This window comes from Onychomys torridus, chromosome 8 (genome assembly GCF_903995425.1).
Source record: "Onychomys torridus chromosome 8, mOncTor1.1, whole genome shotgun sequence".
NCBI classification, from domain to species: Eukaryota; Metazoa; Chordata; class Mammalia; order Rodentia; family Cricetidae; genus Onychomys; species Onychomys torridus.
This window is the reverse complement of record NC_050450.1, coordinates 18,514,895-18,534,609: the sequence shown is the minus strand read 5'-3', so window position 1 is coordinate 18,534,609 and position 19,715 is coordinate 18,514,895. Positions and strand designations below refer to the sequence as shown.

General features: G+C 52.6%; 2 protein-coding genes across 2 annotated transcripts; one reads left to right on the top strand and one right to left on the bottom strand.

Annotated features, from left to right (window-relative positions):
• The first annotated feature begins 8,223 nt into the window (after positions 1-8,223).
• Percc1 (proline and glutamate rich with coiled coil 1) lies at positions 8,224-9,030 on the top strand. Its single transcript, XM_036195533.1, has one exon. The coding sequence runs from the start codon at positions 8,224-8,226 to the stop codon at positions 9,028-9,030; it is 807 nt and encodes a 268-aa protein (XP_036051426.1).
• A 1,136-nt stretch (positions 9,031-10,166) lies between these two features.
• Ccdc154 (coiled-coil domain containing 154) lies at positions 10,167-18,791 on the bottom strand. The gene is made up of 16 exons (XM_036194650.1): positions 18,547-18,791; positions 18,260-18,449; positions 18,012-18,058; positions 17,635-17,730; positions 17,173-17,296; positions 14,134-14,235; positions 13,919-14,047; positions 13,720-13,844; positions 13,285-13,411; positions 13,055-13,192; positions 11,644-11,763; positions 11,446-11,522; positions 11,055-11,172; positions 10,847-10,933; positions 10,378-10,565; positions 10,167-10,292 (listed from the first exon to the last, which is right to left on the bottom strand). The coding sequence occupies exons 1-16, from the start codon at positions 18,789-18,791 to the stop codon at positions 10,169-10,171; spliced, it is 2,037 nt and encodes a 678-aa protein (XP_036050543.1). The 3' UTR covers positions 10,167-10,168.
• Positions 18,792-19,715: the final 924 nt, after the last annotated feature.

Below are 19,715 nucleotides of genomic sequence, written 5' to 3'. Positions count from 1 at the left end.
TGGCCTACATCTCTTTTTTTTTTTTTTTTTAAGACTTATTTATTTAGTATACAGAAGAGGGTGCCAGATCTCCTTATAGATGATTGTGAGCCACCATGTGGTTCCTGGGAAATTGAACTCAGGACCTCTGGAAGAACAGTCAGTGCTCTTAACTGCTGAGCCATCTCTCCAGCCCATACACCCTCTTTTTTAATTTAAAAAATTTTTAATCTGGGGGCTGGAGAGATGGCTCAGTGGTTAAGAGCACTGACTGCTCTTCCAGAAGTCCTGAGTTCAATTCCTAGCAACCACATGGTGGCTCACAATCTTCTACAATGGGATCAGATGCCCTCCTCTTCTCTCTGAGGCTCTCTTCTCTCATGCAGGTGCTACACACAAGTAGAGCTCTCACATACATAAATAAATAAATCTTTTTTTTTTGTTGGTTTGTTTTTTCAAGACAGGGTTTCTCTGTGTAGCTTTGCACCTTTCCTGGATCTCGCTCGGTAGCCCAGGCTGGCCTCGAACTCACAAAGATCCTCCTGCCTCTGCCTCCCAAGTGCTGGGATTAAAGGTGTGCGCCACCACTGCCTGGCATAAATAAATCTTTAAAAAATTTTTAACCTGGACAGTGGTGGCACACACCTTTAACTCCAGCACTCAGGAGGCAGAGGCAGGCAGATCACTGAGTTCCAGGACAGCCTTGTCTACAGAGCCAGTTCCAGGACAGCCAGGGCTACACAGAGAACCCTCCCTTTGAAAAATAAATGTCTATTTTATGTGTATGTGTTTTGCAATGAATATATGTATGTGCACTGTGTGTGTGCCTGGTGCCGGTGGAGGCCAGAAGAGGGTGCTGGATCCCCTGAAACTGTAGTTAGGGATGGTTGTGAGCCATCATGTTGATGCTGGGAACAGAACCCAGGTCCTCTGTAAGAGCAGCCAATGCTCTGAACTGCTGTGCCCTCTCTGCAGCCCCACAGGTCTGTTGTTTTAAGTTACCAAGTTTATGGCGCTCAGTCACAGAACCAGCAACTGATATAGACACCACCTTTGCATCACTCTGCTCCTGAAGGCATCTGGTCCAGGGCAGTGCCCTGTGTCCTTGGACCCCATTCCTTAGCCACCTACTCCTGGAGCAACCATCCTCCAACAAACATTATTGGAGAAACCACTCTTTCTAGCAGGTTCTGCTACAGGAGCCTGGCTAGGAAACTGGAGAAGAGGCAGCCCTGTAGTAGAAGCTCCAAGATGTGATATGCCACCATAATGTATATGGAGCCTTTGCCTGGCTCCTCAGGGACATAAACCAACACCTCAGCCCTTATTATTGCAAAGCACACAGAGAAATTTCATAGGAAGCCTAATGTCTCTCTAATGGGGAGGCAGAGGCGGCAGCCGTCACTGTGCTTAATGGCAGGGTAATTTATTGTAGCTCCACTTAAGAGCTGACATATTGGAGCTATTGATTTTCCCAGGAAAATAGATACCAGGTGCCTGGGGGCAGGCAGGTCTGTGTCTCTGTAAGAGCAGAGTCGTGCTCTCCCAGGGTCTGAGGCCTGACAGTGGGTGCAGGCTGGCGGGGCAAGAGACAGCGGGCAAAGAGATTTGCTGGGCCCAACCCAAACCATTGCCCAGTTAGGAGCAGATGCTGGGACATATGCTTCAGCCCCAGCCTCCTCCAGGGTCTCGAATGGGCAGGTGACAAAGCCAGGGTGACAGGGACTCGGACTGGCCTTATCCACCCACTAACTGCTGTAACCACTATAACTAATAGACATATGAGGCAACTGTTCTAGGAAAGGGTATGTCTCCATTGACCAGAGTCCTCCAACCAAGCCTTACCAGAGACAAAGCTGTAGTTCAGTCTCTACCTTCAGGACACCTAGTCTGCCGTGAACATGGCTGACAATGCATCAGGGGTGAAAAGGTGGGCTGACTCCCTAACCACAGTCTCTAAGTCTCTGGGTCTCCCTCCACTGGCACTCTCCATCTGCCCCTGTGAGATCCCCATTCCGTTCCCTTGCAGCAGCACTCTGGCTTCCTCCTTCAGGCCTCCCGGCCCCATGAAGGCCCCATCGGCTTCTCTTCCCAGACAGCTATCTGCTCTGGTTTCTCCCCCATTTTAGAATCTTCCATCCTAGCTTGTGGCTTTCCCCACAGTCTCTTGCCAGGCAGTGAAGAGCGTCAGGATTACTCCAGGATGAGGACAAGGCCCTGTCAGTGGACAGCCTTCTCTCAGCCAGCACCAGTGAGCATCTCTGCATCTGGTCAGGTCAGGACTTAAAGCCGTCAAAGGCCTCCCATGTTCACATGCCTGGGTTAGTTAGACAAGGGGGAAGGAAGGGGTGGAGGTGGGGTGGGGGTATGGTAAAACCCAAGCACTGGGGAGGAGGCAGCCCTGGGGAATGACCTCCCCTGCCCTCCTTGTGCAGGAGAGGGTCTCTCCATACATAGGAAACAGCTGAGGCTCTGGTGTTCTTTGGTTTCCTTGCATGTGTGCTTGTATATGTGTGTGTATGATATGTATGTGCATGTGTCATGGGATGTGCATGTATGTGGGAAGGGCACTTGTGAATGTGTATATACATGTATGTGGAGGCCAGAGGACAACTTTAGGTGTGGTTTCTCAGTCTCTTTAGGTAACTCTGGCTTGTCCTGGAACTCACTATATAAACCAGGCTGGCCATGAACTCACAAAGATCTGCCTGGCTTTGCCTCCCAAGTGCTGGAATTAAAATCTTGTGCCACCACACCCAGCCTTACCTTTTTATTTTCTGACAGTCCATACTGGTTTGAAACTCAAGAAGGTGAGGTTAGCTGGATCCCAGGGTCCTCCTGTCTCTGCCTCCCCAGGGCTAAGATTACAATCATGGACCACCACAGCCATTGTTTGGCTCTGGAGTTCTCTTTTCTTTTTTTTTTTAAACAGGGTTTCTCTGTGTAGCCCTGGCTGTCCCAAAACTCACTCTGTAAACTAGGCTGGCTTTGAACTCAGAGAGATCGACCTGTCTCTGCCTCCCAAGTGCTGGGATTAAAGGTGTGCACCACCACCACTCAGCAGCTCTGGACTTCTTGACCTCACCTGAGCATGATCTCAATTAGGACATTGGTAGAGGGGATTCCCCATGCTGGGAGCCACAGGGTCCTACAAATCCACTCAGCCTCATCTGCAGGCATGACTCTTATTATGGTGTTCTTGTTGTGCCAATGTTTATGATGTCAGCTGTGTGGCCTAGGTGGGTTTCCCAAGAAGGGTTTAGGGTCCAGGAGAGTTTCACTGGCCTGAAATTAAGGCATGGATGACATTCCAGACTGCAAGGAAAACTGGATTCCTTATGTTTCCCAGCTTCTGAAAGTCCCCAAATCCCTCGGCTCATGGCCCTTTCCTTTATCTTCAAAACCAGCCATGGAGCATCTTCTAGCCTCAGACTGTCTGGCCTCCCAGCTCTGTATGATGACTCTGTGAGGACCTTGGGGATCCTAGCTCCTTGGTGGTGGCTGGGTCTTTTCAGATGCTTTCCTCTGTTGGGACACTCTGCCTGCCTCAGTTTGTCCATCTACATCCCCTACCTCACACCCAGCTCTTCCAAAGCCCATTCTTTGGTCACACAGGTGGGCCCTTCTCCAGGGCAGAATTGTGTCCCGTGTCCTCCCCTTGAAGCACCCAGCCCGAGGTCCAGAAAGCCCAAGGCTTGACCAAGTGAGTGGTGGCAGTCTGCACCCACAGCCTCAGTATGTCTTCCCTGTGTCCGGTGCTGGTCGGGGTGGAATGCAGGCCACAACCCACCTGCCCTTCTGGGTACTCTACCCAACTCCCCGAGGCCCTGGCTACCTCTTCCCTGCCTGTTCAGCAAGTGCACAGCTGTAGACCCCAGACCCACCTGTCAGTGTTACATCATCCACATGTTTTCATCCCTTTCCTGGGCCAGCGTGTCCTTCTCACAACCAGCAGTAGAGGGTGATGTGGCTTCAGCTCCGAGCAACTGCACCCCCTCCCCCACACCTGGTCCTCCTGCAGGTTTGGGTGAGCTGACTGAGGTGTCACCCATAGCCAAGAGTGGTGAGTGTTTTTAGACCCTGGAACCTGACATGGTCAGAAGTAAATGGAATCCAGAGCAAAATGGATACTCAGAACTGGGCCTAGCCAGGCACACTTCATTCCACGGCAGAAGTTAGCCTCGCTCCATGCTGCCCTTCTCCAGGCATACAACCTATGGTGTGAGCTGCTTTCCAGACATCTATGCCAGGGTATCAGCCTTGCCTACAGGTTGTTTTGTCACAGGGTCTCATGTAGCCTAGTGTGGCCTTGAACTTGCTAAGGATCACCTCTCAATGCTGGGATCATAGGCATGCACCATCATGTGCAGTTTATATGGCACTGGAGATCTAACCCTGAGCTTTGGGCACTCCAGGCAAGAAGTCTGCCAATCTCAGCACATCCCCAATTCAGCCTAGCCCTTGGAGAGTCTCATCCCTGAGGTCTTTTCATATCCCTCTGGCTTTCCCCTGCTGGGTGAGGGTCCTGACTACAGTGACCAGGTGGGAAGTATCTTTTATGTTTTGTTTTGTTTTTCAAGACAGGGTTTCTCTGTGTAGCTTTTGGAGCCTGTTCTGGAACTCACTCTGTAGACCAGGCTGGCCTCGAACTCACAGAGATCCACCTGCCTCTGATTCCCAAGTGCTGGGATAAAAGGCTTGTGGCACCACTGCCCGGCCTTTTTTTTTTTTTCAGGTGGGGAGTTCACTTACCTCCTACCTACCTCCAGGAGCCACAAACTGACTGAAGCCATCAAGTATGGGCTCAGGGGCAGGAAAAGGCTGAAGGCCAGTGTGCAGGTGACATACCCTCAGCCTGAAGATTAGAGTCCCAAGAGGGTTACACAGGCTTGAAATCCAAGTGCTGTCCTTGCCTGAAGTGGGGGTGGTGTCTGGAACAGGGAAGGGCCCGGGAAAGTAAACGGTGCCCATATCTCTCTACACCCCTTGGCCAGGTGAAGAGCCGGACTGAGAGACAATCAGCAAATGCTTGGGGCCCAAGATAGTGAAGGCGTGCCATGATGAGCTACTTCCCTGCCCTGGAACTAGCCCCAACAGGAGAAACCATAGTTGGTGACACTTGAATTCGCTGGGGCTACTTCAGGGCAGCTGAATGCCCCGGAGGCCACATTCTTCCTGGAGGGGACCTGGATCGACTAGAATAGTGTCCTCATTAAGTGCACGTCCACCCTAAGCCACGGGGTCTGAATATATTTGGAAGAAAGTTTTTGTTGACGTGACTAGTGAAGTTGAGGATGTGCTGGATTTAGGTGGCCCTAAAGTCTCTGGTGAACACCCTTGTAAGAACTGCCAGCCAAGCCTGGTAGTGCAGGCCAGCAAACCCAACACTCAGATGGCCACTAGTTGACGGCCAGCATAGGCTGTACAGCCAGACCTTGTCTCAAGGTTTTAAAAAAGTGAAAGCCTGTATGAAGATGCCAGCATTGATGGTAATGACAGGCTTCAAGACCAGGGACACCAAGTGGCTGGCAGCCCGAGGAGCTCCTCAGCTTTCCAGAAGGAACCAGCCTTGCTGACATCTCAGTTTGGACTCTGGCCTCCAAAAGGACAGAGAACAATTTCCTGTTGTTCTAAAACCACCCAATTTGGGGTCAGTGATTAAAGAAGCCAGAGGAAGCTAATATACCACCAGAAAGGCAGAGGGGCTCAGGAGGACTGCAGAGGACAGGCAAGCACTGGAACCCCCCAACTTTGCTTAGGTGTAAGAGCATTCAGAGAAGGGAGGTGCCTTGTGCCAACCCCACCAAGGATGCTCAGGACAGCAGTGGGTTCAATCAGACTAACTACAATTACAGCTGGGTTTCTGGGCAAGTGGGTGGCAGCTTCTATAGGAGAGTCCTTCTCAGTCCTCCCCGTGGTTACGGTTGATCTCAGCACAAAGGCCCAGAGGCTGGAGAAGCTTGGAAGAGGTTATAAGGCTGCAATCCATCTTGGACCTGGTGGGTGCTGCATAGCCTCAGTCCCTTCCCGTTGTCCCTGTGCTGTTGCTGCAGAGCATGGTTTATAGCATGCACTGCAGGCAGGATGTCCTCTGGAGAGGCGTACTCCAGAACTCAAAATAGCATGAAATTTAATTTTCCGCCTATTTGACAAGGCTTGGATGGGGCCCCAATCAGCAGCACAGATAAGGGTCCTCGGGTCCAGGGTGTGGGCCAGCTGGGCCTGAGGCAAACACTCCACGGTCCCCAGGCAGGCTGCGTGCAGGTGAGGCGGTCTGCGGGCACTCCCCCCGCGGGGCTCTGGTTGCTGGGTGCTAAAGCAAACGGGATCTGTTTGACCAGTCTGCGATGACAATGCCGTTGCCAAATATTTGCCAGCCTCAGGCAGTTGTGGAGCCCAGCTATAAATGCTTGCACCCCAGGTGGAGGTGGGCCTGCTGAGTGAGCGCTTCAGTCCTAGTCAGGTAGGAGCCTGGGTGTGTGTGTGGGCTGGAGTCTTCTGGGATGGTGAGGAGGGATGAGGGGGGAGTCCCTCCCACAGGGAATATGTCTGCACTGAGCTCTCCATTAGCAATCATCCTCAAAGGTTGGTGTCAGGACCCCAGGACACCCCCTGGGACAGGGGGATCCAGCAATGTAGGACATGGAAGTGGCCAGCCTCTGCTTCCCAAACTCAGGGTTTTAGCATAGCAGGGAGGGGCTGTGTAGTTTGACCCTGAGGGGATCTGACCAAGGGCCACTCATACCCCGGCCTCTCAGAGAGACAGATCCTCTTCTAATACACCTAGTTAGATGCTTGCTCACCTTTCTCTGTGAAGGAGCCTGGTGCCTCTAGGATCCAGATTCAGCCATTTCAGGGCCACTAGCCATTATTCTCCCAACCACCTCCTCTTCCTCAGGTTCTGTAGTTGTCCTTGCGCATTTCTGGACTTGCACAGCAATCCGTGGGGTCCACTTCTTTAGGGATCTTTCATCTGTCCCTCCCACCCTCAGCAGGAGGCCTGCATGGGGGACACTCAGGTATTCTCCTATTGTGATCAAGTATCAAAACTCAGGGCTAGCTGGGTGTGGTGGCTCATGCCTATCATTCCTGCATTCAGGAGGCTAAGGCAAGATTGATGCAGGTTCTCCAAGTGAGACTCCTTTCTTTTTCTTCTTCTTCTTCTTCTTCTTCTTCTTCTTTTTTTTTTTTTTTTTAAGTTTTTCTAGACAGTGTTTCTCTGTGTAGCCCTGGCTGTCCTGGTGCTCACTCTGTAGACTAGGCTGGCCTTGAACCCGGAGATCTGCCTGCCTCTGCTTCTGAGTACTGAGATTAAAGGCATATGTCACCGTGCTCAGATTGAGACTCTTTTCTTTGCTTTTTGGTATTTTTCAAGACAGGGTTTCTCTGTGTTGCCCTGGCTGTCCTGGAACTCACTCTGTAGACCAGGCTGGCCTCGAACTCACAGAGACCCACCTGCTTCCGCCTCCTGAGTGCTGGGATTAAAGGCGCACACCACCAATGCCAGGCTAGACCCTTTACTTAAAAAACAAGAAACCCTACCCAGGAATGGTGGCACATGCCCTTAATCCCAGAACTCTGGAGGCAGGGACAGGCATCCTCTGTGAGTTTAAGACCAGTCCAGTTTACAAAGCAAGTTCCAGGAAAACCAAAAACAAACAAACAAACAAAAACAACCCAAACTAAACCCCAACAATGTAAAGAACCCCAGAGCTGTGACTGTAGCTACGTTGGAACCAGGTTGGGTGGGGCTCTTTGGCCACCACAGCCCTTGAAGCTTCCCACAGTATCTGCCAGGGTTCTGGACCTATGAAGGCCCGTGTTGGTCCTGTCTCCAGGACCAATGCTGGGACAAGGTAGACTCTTTGTCCAGTGCCTGTCCCTGCCTGTCTGGATAGTACTGATCTCTAGGACTTCTGCTTCCTATCCTACTCTGTGGCCTGCATGATTACAACTGTGTTGGTTCTAATGATTCCTCTGTACAGTGATGGCCCTGCCCTATACAAGAGGATCCTGTACACCTCTCTGACTAAGGCAGGTAGGTCCTCTAAGCTCAGGAGGCCCAGGGATCAAGAGAGAAAAGAGCCAAGGCAGCCTTCTCAGGACCATACATTCAGGCTGTGTCCAGCGGGCACTGTCATCCCTAACTTGCCAACCTGCCTTTTCACTTCCCTCTTAGCCTGTGTCTGCTACCCCAGGACCACCACCACCACCACCCCGCCAGAATTTTGGAACTCCAACAAGATGGCTGCTGGTGTGATACGGTCTGTCTGTGACTTCCGGTTGCCTCTACCAACACACCAGTCCTTCCTGCCTACAGACCTGGAGGCTCCAGAAACTTCTGAAGAGGAAGAAGAGGAGGAGGAGGAGGAGGAAGAGGGAGAGGGAGACCAGGAGTTGCAAGATGAGGTACCACAGGGCTGTAGACCAGACTCCCAGAGCTCAGAAGTGGCTCTCCAGAGTCCCAGCAGCCCTGAGACCCCAATGCAGCTGCTGCGCTTCTCAGAGCTCATCAGTGGCGACATCCAGCGGTACTTTGGACGAAAGGACACAGGGCAAGAACCAGATGCCCATGACATCTATTCTGACAGCCAACCAGCCAGCTGCTCTGCCCAGGATCTGTACTATGCTGACCTAGTATGCCTGGCCCAGGATGGGCCCCCAGAGGATGAGGAGGCTCCTGAACTCAGTGTGCATTTGCCTGGGGGGCCTGAGGGTCAGGTGCACAGGCTGGGCCACAGAGACAGGGTACCACCACTGGGCCCCCTGGCTGAGCTCTTTGATTATGGGCTTCTGCAGTTCTCCAGGCCCAGAGTGTCAGCTTGTCAAAGACTGAGGCTAGAGCGCAAGTACAGCCACATTACCCCCATGACCCAAAGGAAGTTGCCACCATCCTTCTGGAAGGAGCCTGTGCCCAACCCACTAGGCCTATTGCATCCAGACACACCAGATTTTAGTGATCTTCTGGCCAGCTGGTCTGCTGAGGGTAGCGCTGAGCTGCAGAGTGGAGGTACCCAGGGCCTGGAGGGAACACAACTGACTGAGATCTAATGAGTAGGAGGGTCAGGATTGTGCTGGGACAGCAGTGGCCCTTTCTCAGGCACCCAGCCTCTCCTTCCTGTAGCCCAGGCACCTCCCTAGTAGGTCTATCCAAGCAACCAAGCAGTTGACTCTCCCCTCAAGAGAAGAGCAGGCCTGAGAGGATCTGAGCTTATCCTGAGCCTAGAACTCTGCCACCAGCACTGAGTAGGGAGAGCAAATGCTTGTCTAGACCTAGCCACACCTGCCTTCTAGTTCTTGGAGGATCCCACTATACACAGCAGGCCTCAAAACTCTGCCCACAGGAAGTGGACAGAACTTAGGCAAGAACTGTGAGTCACGCTGGGGAGAGCCATTCTTTACCAAGCCAGCCCCAAGATTCAAGTCAGTGGCAAAGGGTGGCTGGGTTAGGGACCAGATAAGGTTAGCCCTCCCTGCTGTCTCTCTCTGCAGGGCCAGAGCTGATGATTCTATATACCGTCTCCTCAGCTAGGCTGGTGGCGAGGACTAGGAGCTTCATGCAAAGGCCAGATTTTCTCAAGAGGCCATAAGAGGGACACTACTTTTTGTTGTTGTTGTTGTTGTTGTTTTGTTTTGTTTTTCGAGACAGGGTTTCTCTGTGTAGCTTTGCGCCTTTCCTAGAACTCGCTTTGGGGACTAGGCTGGCCTCGAACTCACAGAAATCCGACTGCTTCTGCCCTCCCAAGTGCTGGGATTAAAGGCGTGTGCCACCACAGCTCGGCCGAGAGGGACACTACTTGATTACACAAAGAAACAGATATTGACTCTCCAGATGGATGCTCACAGTGGCTTCCTTGGTGGCACTTCAGTGTTAATGGCAGCTGGGCAGGGATGAGGATCATTTGAGGACACACTCCATGTCCTCACTCCTTACATTTGTCCTCACAGGCAGCCGGAGTGGGTCCTGACAGGTGCAGCCTGGGTGCCTCTGCCAGAAATGCCATGAAAAGTGATAAAGGAGCCTTGGGCTAGGCAGGGCAGGAAGGGTCCTCCAGGGTCAAACAACTCGGGCCTTCTGATTTTGGTCTCTCTCACTACTTGACCCCTTATCAGGCCTATGAGCTGCGGAAAAGTCATTCCATCAGACAACAGGAGACTCTGGCTCCAATAGGTACGAGAACTGGCATCTTTATTCCTGGGACAGGGTCAGAGACATGATCTTGGGTACAGGCTTCCAGTGGGTCATCGCTGAGATTGCTCTTGGCCTTTGCTGGGCCACCAAGTTCAAGAGGACTGTCTTCCACTGAAGCCACCTGCCCAGAGACACAGCTCATCCACAACACAACTCCTTGTGGCTGGGCTGCTACCCTTAGGAGACCCAGGCTCTCAGCTGCCCACCTCACAGCCTGATACACGCCCCAGGAGTTCACAGAGACCAGCTCGGCCAGGGCTATGTCCTTGATGAAGAACCGCTGCCTCACCAGGGACATGAATACCCGCTTGCTGCCCAGTGTCAGCGGCCAGGGGCCCTCCTCACTCCACAGGCTCAGCATGCTCTCACGCAGCGTTGCAATCTCCTCTGTGCGCTGCAAGTGCAGAGGTACAGTGTTAACAGGGCCCGTGGGGAGACGGGAGGACCACTGCAGAGAAATGGGGACTGTGTCACAGGGGTGGGCAGAGGATGTGTGTGTGGGGGGACATCTTCTAGGGAGGAAGTCCGGCAGCAGGGCCTCATGACCAGGAAACACTGTTCAGCACCACCCTGCTAGTGAACTGCCTGGGGACCCATGAAGACAGGCACAGAGGGACTTGGGACAGGTAGGCAGAGGGAAAGGGGGTCAGTGGTTCTCCACGAGTTTCCTCTCACCAGCTTGGTCTCATTATTAAACTTGAGGTTCTGGATGGTCTTGTTGGCCTGGAGGCTGTTCTCTAACTTTATTATTTGTTTCTGGAACTAAACAATCATGGGTAGACATGGACTGCCGACGTCCAGATGTACCCACTACTACAGAATCACCAACACCCTGGAGTTTAGGGAAGCAGATACAGGTGGCTTCCTGGGGCCCAAGGGATACCGTGGCCAGCTGGCCCTGGATCTCTGCAATCTTACGCCCAGGGTTCTCCTCCTTCAGAAACTGCACAGATGTCAGCATGGTGGCTAGCTCCTGTCGTACAGCTTCAACTTCAAACTCTCTGTGGGCACCAAGGGCTGGTTGTAGGGGGGTCCCAGAGACAAGGAAGAAGGCTTAGCCCAGAGCTAGGATTCCTGAGGCTGTCATAGGGCTAAACTTGAGAGTGCATGCAGGCTATACCACAGGAGGTAGAGCTCAGGGTGGGACTGGCTGGGGACAGCAAGCACAGGTGCAGAGGTACGGGGCTTGGAAGAGTACTGTGGGGACCAGGGACGATCAGGAGGTCCCATGAGTTTCTGTACCTCCCAGGGGCCTGGGAGGCTTTGAGTCTCACCTGGCCTTGCCCTCAACAGAGATCTTCAGATCCACATCACTCTGGTGAAGGACACACTTGTTGGAGACACTTTCTATCTGAAATGTGGAAGATGTAGGAGCCCAAGGTGACTCAGTAGAGTCACTGGAAGCACCAGGCTAGCTCAAGCCCAGCCAAGACCTGGATCTTGCAGGCTGGCTGCACCCTGGCCTTACCCACCTGCTGGGGCAGGCTGTTCACTTTTTCCTGCACCTCCTGCAAGTGAGCTGAGACCTCTTTCAGCCACTGGACCAGACCCTGCAGGGACTTCCTCTCCACACCTTCCCATGCAGCCTGCACCTACAATTTCAACATCCAGTGAGGGCTGGTACACAGAGGGGTAGACTGGGCTGACCAAGCCAGGAGGCAGAGTGTCTGGCTCTAAGTATGTTTGTATATAGACCTGCAGGTGCTCAGACAGCAACTGCAGAGAACAGAGTTGCCAGGCCTATGGCAGCCATGGTGGTCACAGAGACACACCAGAGAGCGTGGTCACAGGAGCTACGAAAGAGAACAAACAGCCCCTTGCGTCTATCAACAGAGGGATAAGTGAAGCATGGCCTGTCCACACGTGGGAACATTATCCAGCTGTAAAGGGGTGAAGCGTGAGTCCATAGAACAGGAATGACCCATGAAGGCAACTCAAGAGAGAAACCCAAGCCTAGTGCACACAAATCAGAGCTAGATGGAGGAGAAGAGAGACTGTTAGACTCTGGGGTTTCTATCTTAAGTAATGAGAAAGCTTTGAAGCTGTCTTGGCTGATAACTTTTCTATGAATGTACTAAAACCACTGGGTTTTAGGTAGGACTAGGGCTGAGCTCAGACATGTGATCCCGACACTCAGGAGGCTAAGGCAGGGAAATTAGGAGTGTCAGGCCAGCCTAGGCTACATGGCAAGGTATTCTCTTAAAACAAAACAACAATAAAAAAAAAAATGGGCTGAAGAAATGGATCTGCAGTTAAAAGCACTTGCTGCTCTTCCGGAGGACTGGAGTTTGGTTCCCATGGCTCACAATCATCTATAACTTCAGCTTCAGGAGATTGATGCCCTCCTCTGGCCTATTTGAGCACTCACACACATATGATAAGGTACACACAGACATATATATATATGTGTGTGTATACACACACACACACACACACACACACACACACACACACACACACACACATATATAAAGAAACAAACAAAATATAAAACCAAACCAAACCCACTGAACTATATCCTTTAAAAAGTGTTTGAGGTTTTTTGTTTGTTTGTTTGTGGGGTTTTTGTTTGTTTTTTTGCTCTTTCAAGCAGGGTTTCTGGCTGGTCTGGAACTCACTTTGTAGACCGGGCTGGCCTCAAACTCACAGAGATCTACCTGCCTCTTCCTCCCGAGTACTACAATTAAAGGCGTGCACCACGACCTCTTGGGTGAAAGGGGAATTGTTGAAAGAAAGAAAGGAAAGAAGGAAGGAGAAAGAGAAAGAGGGAGTGCCAAGGGGCTGCGGGTACCGCAGGAGCCACCCTGCCTGGTCCAGAGCTCAGGTCTCTACCCTCAGCCCCATCTTCTTTACTGCCCTTCCTTGTGGGTCTGCCCGCCTCACCTGGGACAGCTTCAGGTCTACTGTTCGCTCCTGCAGGTCTAGCTTCCAGCTCAGAGCTAGACAGTGGTCATTCAGGTCCTTCAGCTTCTGGTCCAGCCCTGCCACTGACCCCTCTAGGACCTGGCTCTTCTCTTGGAGCTGCAGGAGACAGTATGGGGTCAAGGAGGCTCTAGCCAGATGCCTATGTACACAGGGATCCCTGCTGACCACCACCTCACTCAGCCCCTTACCAGTTCCAGTGCATCCTGGGTTTCCTGCTGGGCTAGCTTGCCAGCCATCTGCACAGCCTCCAGATTCTCATGGACGTATGTAGCCAGCTCTCCGGCCTGGCTCTCCTCCAAGCTCACCTTGGCCTCCCTGCACATTGATGCTCAAACTGTCCCTTAGCACTAGCCAGTGAGGGGACCTGGTTGCTAGCACTGGGACCTTCCAGGTGATTCCATGGACCAGAGGATGGGTGCTACCAAGAAAGAGCTGTGAGCAAGGGTCAGGGTGAAGGAACAGGAGCTCTGGCAGAGGGCTGCTAGTCTGTCATAGCATATCCAACTGGCCTAGTGCTTAACTTGCAGCTGCAGGGGTTGGGGCAGGGCATTCCCCGGCTGAGCTCAGCCAGTGATTAGCTGAGCAAGGGACTGGGTGGCCCATTGTCCTGACGTGACACCCACCGAGCCTTCTGTTCAGCCAACAGGACACGATTCAGTGACACCTGGTTCTGTCGCACAAACTTAGTCAGATAGACCACGGCTTTGTCCAGGCCTCGGCACTGCTCCAGCAGGTGACCTTCCTCCTCCTGCTGTGGCGGAAGTGGCCCTGAGCCTTGGTGACTACCCTACATCTCCCAGCCCACCTGGCCAGCAGGCCCACCTCACGCTGTGTCCGCAGGGCCCGCAAGCGCTCCTCTGTTAGTTCATGCAGCTTCTGCCACCGGCTCTCCAGCTCTTCTCGAAGGCTGCTTTCTGCCCTCAGTCGTGTGCTCTCTGAAGATTTCATTCTCTGTGGAGACAGCACTAGCTGCTGTGAACTTGTGACCCCACCAGTGGGCGATCCATGATGACGCTGGGCCCCGGCCCGGCCCTCACCTGCTCCATGGCCATGAAACACTTCTGAAGAAAGCTGCACAGTTTGGTCTCCCTCTTTAGGAAGCGGATGCTCAGATCCTCACTGAATTTAGTCACCTGGTCCTGGGAGGGGTCACACAGTCACCTGAAGCCTCCCCACTGGACATCCTTCCCTGCCTGGAGTATCCATTCTCTCATCCAGGTCACATTCCCCCATGTTCCCAATCCCTGCATAGGCAGGCTGCATGCATTGGGCAGGAAGGAAGGTCAGGCAGATAGGATCCACTGTCCCCCAAAACACTAGCTCATGGGCCAGGAAGCGACCTAAAGGTTAAGAACACAGGGGTCTGGACAGTTTGACGCACATTCAGAGCCCCAGATGTATCTAGGGAAGGTTGTACAGTGGGCACTGAATTCCGTGCTGAGCTGGCGCCTTGGTAAGAGAAGCAGATGTGAAAACACACCCAGTATGTGAGAGCATTCCATCCATGTGGGAACACCCCATGCACAGACCTCATCAAGAGGGTGGGAGGGGCCAGGTGGTGGTGGTGGCGGTGGCGGCGGCAATGGCAGCGGCAGTGGTGGTGCACGCCTGTAATCCCAGCACTCAGGAGGCAGAGGCAGGTGGATCTCTGTGAGTTTGACACCAGCCTGGTCTACAGAACTAGTCCAGGACAGGCTCCACAGTTACAGAGAAACCCTGTCTCAAAACAAACAAACAAACAAACAAACAAGCAAAAAAAGAGGGTGGGAGGGAGCGCTAGATGTAATCCTTTGGGCTTTGCCTCCTCTCTCTGCTGCTCTGAGGGTCTGAGGCACAGGACAGAGGTTCGAGGTCCAACCCAGCCTCTGTCCCCCCACCTCACTCCCTCTGTAGTACAGTTGTCTCCTTTAAGACTTGACATAGCCAGTGCCATTATGGAGTTGAGCAGCTGGTGACCTCTGGAGATCTTGGTCCATAGTCACGGCCATGAGAAACAGTTCTAAGCAGACAGCTGTCTATGGGAATGGGGCTAACGGTCCCCCTGGGAGGGAGGAAGGTGAGTCACAAGACCTTTCTGTGAAATCACAACCACCACTCCCTCCTACCCAACTAGTCCAGTGCTGGAATAGAGAAGAAGTGAAATTTTGATGGTGAGGTCATGGGAGCTTTTTGGTATTGCATTGTCTGTGTTACCCATGTGCCTGTAAGAAGCCCCAGGAAGCTTATTTATTTGCCAAGCTGGACTTCCAATCTCTCTTTAACCTGTTGGCCCCTTCCCTATTTGTAATGAATACGTGTCTCTCTTATGTCTCCCCAGGAATGTTAGGATTTGACAAAGCTGTTGTGGCACAGGCTTCTAATTCCAGAACTCAGGAGGCTGAGGTTCACAGGAGGGTTGCTGTGAGTTTGAAGTTAACCAGAGCTTTACAGTGAGGCTCTCACCTCCTTACATGTACCAAAGAAAGTCCTAAGAAACCGTCGACCTCACAATATCCATGTACCTATCACCTTCTCCACAGACATAGGAGTTCTTCTGCCAACAGACCAGCTCTCAGCCCTGGGCTGTAGTCTCAAGGAAGCTTTCACATCATCTGAGCCACTGCTGGTCTTCCTCCCCTGTAGAAGGGGAACCTAAAACATGGTTGGCCTCTTTTTCTTTTTTTTTGGGGGGGGGCACATTTCAAGACAGTGTTTCTCTATGTAGCCCTGGCAGTCCTAGAACTTGCTCTGTAGACCAGGCTGGCCTCGAACTCAGATCAGCCTGCCTCTTCTCCTAAGTGCTGGGATTAAAGGTGTGCGCCACCACTGCCAGACTTTTTCTTTTAAGATAGGGTCTCAGGGTTGGGGATTTAGCTCAGTGGTAGAGTGCTTGCCTAGCAAGCGCAAGGCCTGGGTTTGGTCCTCAGCTCTGGCAAAAAAAAAAAAAAAAAGATAGGGTCCTGTATAGCCTAGGCCGGCCTCACATCTGTCATGTAGCAGATGATAATGAACTTCTGATCTAGTCTCTAGCTGCCAAAGGTTAGAATTACAAGCATGTGCCACCACACTCAGTTTTAGGGGTGCTGGAGGTTGAACCCAGAACTTTGTCCATGCTAGGTGAGTACTCCCTCAACTGAGCCACACACCTATCCCTCAGCCACTTTTTCTGTACAGACAGCAAACATTTCAAGTTCACAGGATCTCCTCCCTTGAAGCCTCCCAACTCTTGTCCAAAGTTGCCACTGTCACTGTGCTAAACACACGCTCATTATAAAAACAGGTATTGGGGTGTAAAGTCCTAACACCAGCGCTGAAGAGCCTTCGAAGGGCCTGAACCCTCCATGCCTAGCACATAAGAAATCCTTAGCCTAAAGCTTTTGTGCTCTTGATGCTAATGCATTAGCTTCCCAGGAGATCTGAGAGGGATGCCACTACCTCTGGGCAGCAAAATTATGTTAGGACAGTTGGGTGTACCCAGTATGCTCTGCCCACCCGGTCCTGTGAGGACCCTGGAAACACAGAACAGCAGCTGTAGTCACTGGTCTCTGTTTATAGAGCCAAGGAGCCGGGTGGCAGGTGTGCGTGACCATTCTTCAGCCCCATGAGGAAGAGAGACCCCCACCCCTTAAGGGCTCCAAGCAGAAGGGAGAACATGCCACCCTGGGGATTTGTGACTTCTACATGAGGGAAATGCTAAGCCTGAAAACAGCTACAGAAGGGGCTTTAGGACCAGATGTTCCTTTTCTGATAGTTGGCTGAGATGCCAGTGAGAGGTCTCTGCTCCTGCCCACACCTTCTGTTCCCCAAACTAGAGGCACACAGCACTTGAAACGTGGTTGTGTGGCAGGAGTAGGTTTTCAGTGCCTGAGAATGTAGCTAATGTCAGTGAATGGGCAATGCCAGGTGATGAGAGGCTACCACATCGGACAGGGTAGTACCGGTGAGCCTACCTCTGTGTTATCATATAGACTGGCAAACATCTGCAGGAGGGGAGACCCACTGATGGCAAGGCCAGAGGCTCGGGACACTAGAGGTCTACTCAGAGACCTTTAGATGGCTCCTGCCTAGGCTAGCTAGGCTTGGCTTTCAAGAGGTACCTGCATCTTGGCCAACCCACGGTCCACCTTTTGGTTGGTGTCTTCTTGGTTCCTCTGCAGGGTGCTGCAGGCTGCTTCCCGGCCCTGCTCCTCTTGCCTCAGCAAGTTAGTCAGCTTGGTCACCCTAGAGGCAGTAGGTGTGGTAATACCAACTCAGCTGGGGAACCACAGTGAGGCCGGTGGGCTTTGGGGCCCTAGCTCCTTCTTAGGCTGGGGTACACAACCTGCTCAGGTAACGCACGGGAAGTGGAACCTTGGAGTCCCTAGTGAGGGCAAGGCACCTAATAAAGGGGAGCAGGCAGGTGGGGCCCCCAGTAGTCAGCAGTGTATCACTAATGGCAGAGGATGGCCCACTGGTGGCACTAGGGACACAGGGCAGGTAGGACCTCAGCCTTGATCAGGCCTGAGACTCCCAATGTGTATGCAAAACTGGTTTGGAGTTAGTCCAGGGAATTGGCCCACCTGAGACTTATCTCCTGCTCGGTACATTTCCGCTCTGAGTCCTGTAGCACCTGTGTCCTCCTGATCTGTGTCAAAGCCCCTCGGACCTCCACCAGCCTGGCATAAGGAGTTGCCCTGCCAGCCCCAGAGCAGCTAGGCAGCATTTGTTGCTGCAGGTCTAGCCATGGGGCTCTGCAACCAGCCTCCCACCACCTGTGCAGTCTGTCCCACTGTATGCAGAACCCAGTCTGACTGGACTATTATAGGTATCGTTTACTTAAACAAGTCCAGTTAGAAGAACAGACACCCACATGGGCCCTAACACCAGCTACGGTGGGAAGAAGCATGGGTGGGCCCCAGTCCCTCCCACTGAAGCTTATGCTTGTCTCTGTGTGTACCTTTTATCCAGGGCTTTTATCTGGTTCTGGCTCTGGGGCCCAGACAACTGCAAGGAGGAGGAGGAAAAGAAGGACTAGGCAGGCCAACTATGCTGTCTGCAAAGTCCCTCCAGCACTGACACAGGTGGATGTGTAGGAAGTCAGAGCACGGAACCACTGGGATCAGTAGGGTTAGGGTCCAAGAAGCTGTTCCAAGCACCAGGAAAAGGGCGGCTTGCTTATGTCTGCTGCTCTGCCCAGTGTCTTACCTCTAGTGCCTCTTTCTCAGGGCTCCAAGCTGCCTGCTGCACTTCTTGCCTCAGCTGGCGCAGCTCGGAGGCCTGCTGCTGCACTTGGGCACGGAGCTGCAGCAGCTCCCGAAGCAGGCCCAGTGTGACATGCTCATAGCGGTCCTTGTGTCCCCTCAGGCGAACCACCTCAGCCTGCAGCTCAGCTACCCTGATCAGGGCCAGAGCAGCTGGGTCAAGCTGGGTCTCTCTTGGAGGTTAACTCCCTCAGTATGTCATCTCAGTTCCTCATATTCAGCAAGGCTCACCATTGCTCCAGCAGTTTCCGCTGCTTAGGAGTGTCGTGTTCAGGGACCAAGGAGCTGGACACCAGGCCATTGCACTCATACCTCTCCGGGGTCTCCACACCCAAGGGCTCAGGACTGGCTAGGCCTTCTGTTAAGAGCAGCTCCAGGTCCTCGAGTGTGACATTGCTCAGTTGTGAAGGAGGTGAAAGTCCAAGTGAGGAGCTGTCTGCTAGCTCTGAAAGGAGGCACCTTGGGAGCTCATGCATGGGTTCAGCAGTAAACTTGCTCAATGCCAACCTGAGCTCAGCCCTTACTAAGTCACAGAGATCAGCCCTGCTAGAGGTTGAGGTAAGAGGGGTTAAGGGCCCCGAGGGAGGACACACAGTTCTGGGAAGCAAGAATAGCAAACTTCCCACCTGGCCAGCTCTATCAGCCCCTATGAGGTCCAGAAGCAGGACTGCTCTCCATAGACGCTCCTCTACACTCACCTGACATGGCTTCACCAGCAGTCACCACCTGTAGCTCAGGTTATGGTATCAGCGCCTGTTACTACCCAGAGCTGGACACCAAGGCCAGGGTGGCTGAGAGGTTGGCTGGAGGGAGGCAAGTAATCAGGGCCAGAAACCTGCAGGGACTAGGGACCAGTTGAGGTGTAGAAGAGAAGGCTTTGGGCCAGTGTAGGTAAGGATTTAGAGAGGCTGTGGGACCTAGAGAGGTGAGGGTCAAGAGGAAAGGTCTGGATCTTGAGAAGACAGGGTTGGAGAGGAAACTGTGGACCTCTGGAAGAAGATGACTCAGGAGGAGAGGCTGTGGATTCCCTGAGAGCAGTTGAAGTATGAGATAGTGGGGTCCTGCCCTTATACCTGCCTCTTCAGTGAATCCTGCTGAAGGAGGCAGGTACAGCCGAGTTAGTCTAGAACCTTCCTTTTCTCATCAGAACCCTATGACTTCATGGCCAACTGCCAGTGGAACCTGAGTCCTCATCTACCCTGTCCTACAGGCTTCCTAACTTATGGTACCTGGAAAGATGTGGAGGGATTATGAAGCATTCCTCTTGCAAAAGGGTCTCCTCTGGCTCTGGAGCTACTGGGTTATTATGGCCATGGTGAAGAGGTTGACCATGAACCTTCACAGGCTCTTGAGTCACACACATACAGCAGAAAGTGAGGGTCCTAGGCAAATGGGACATA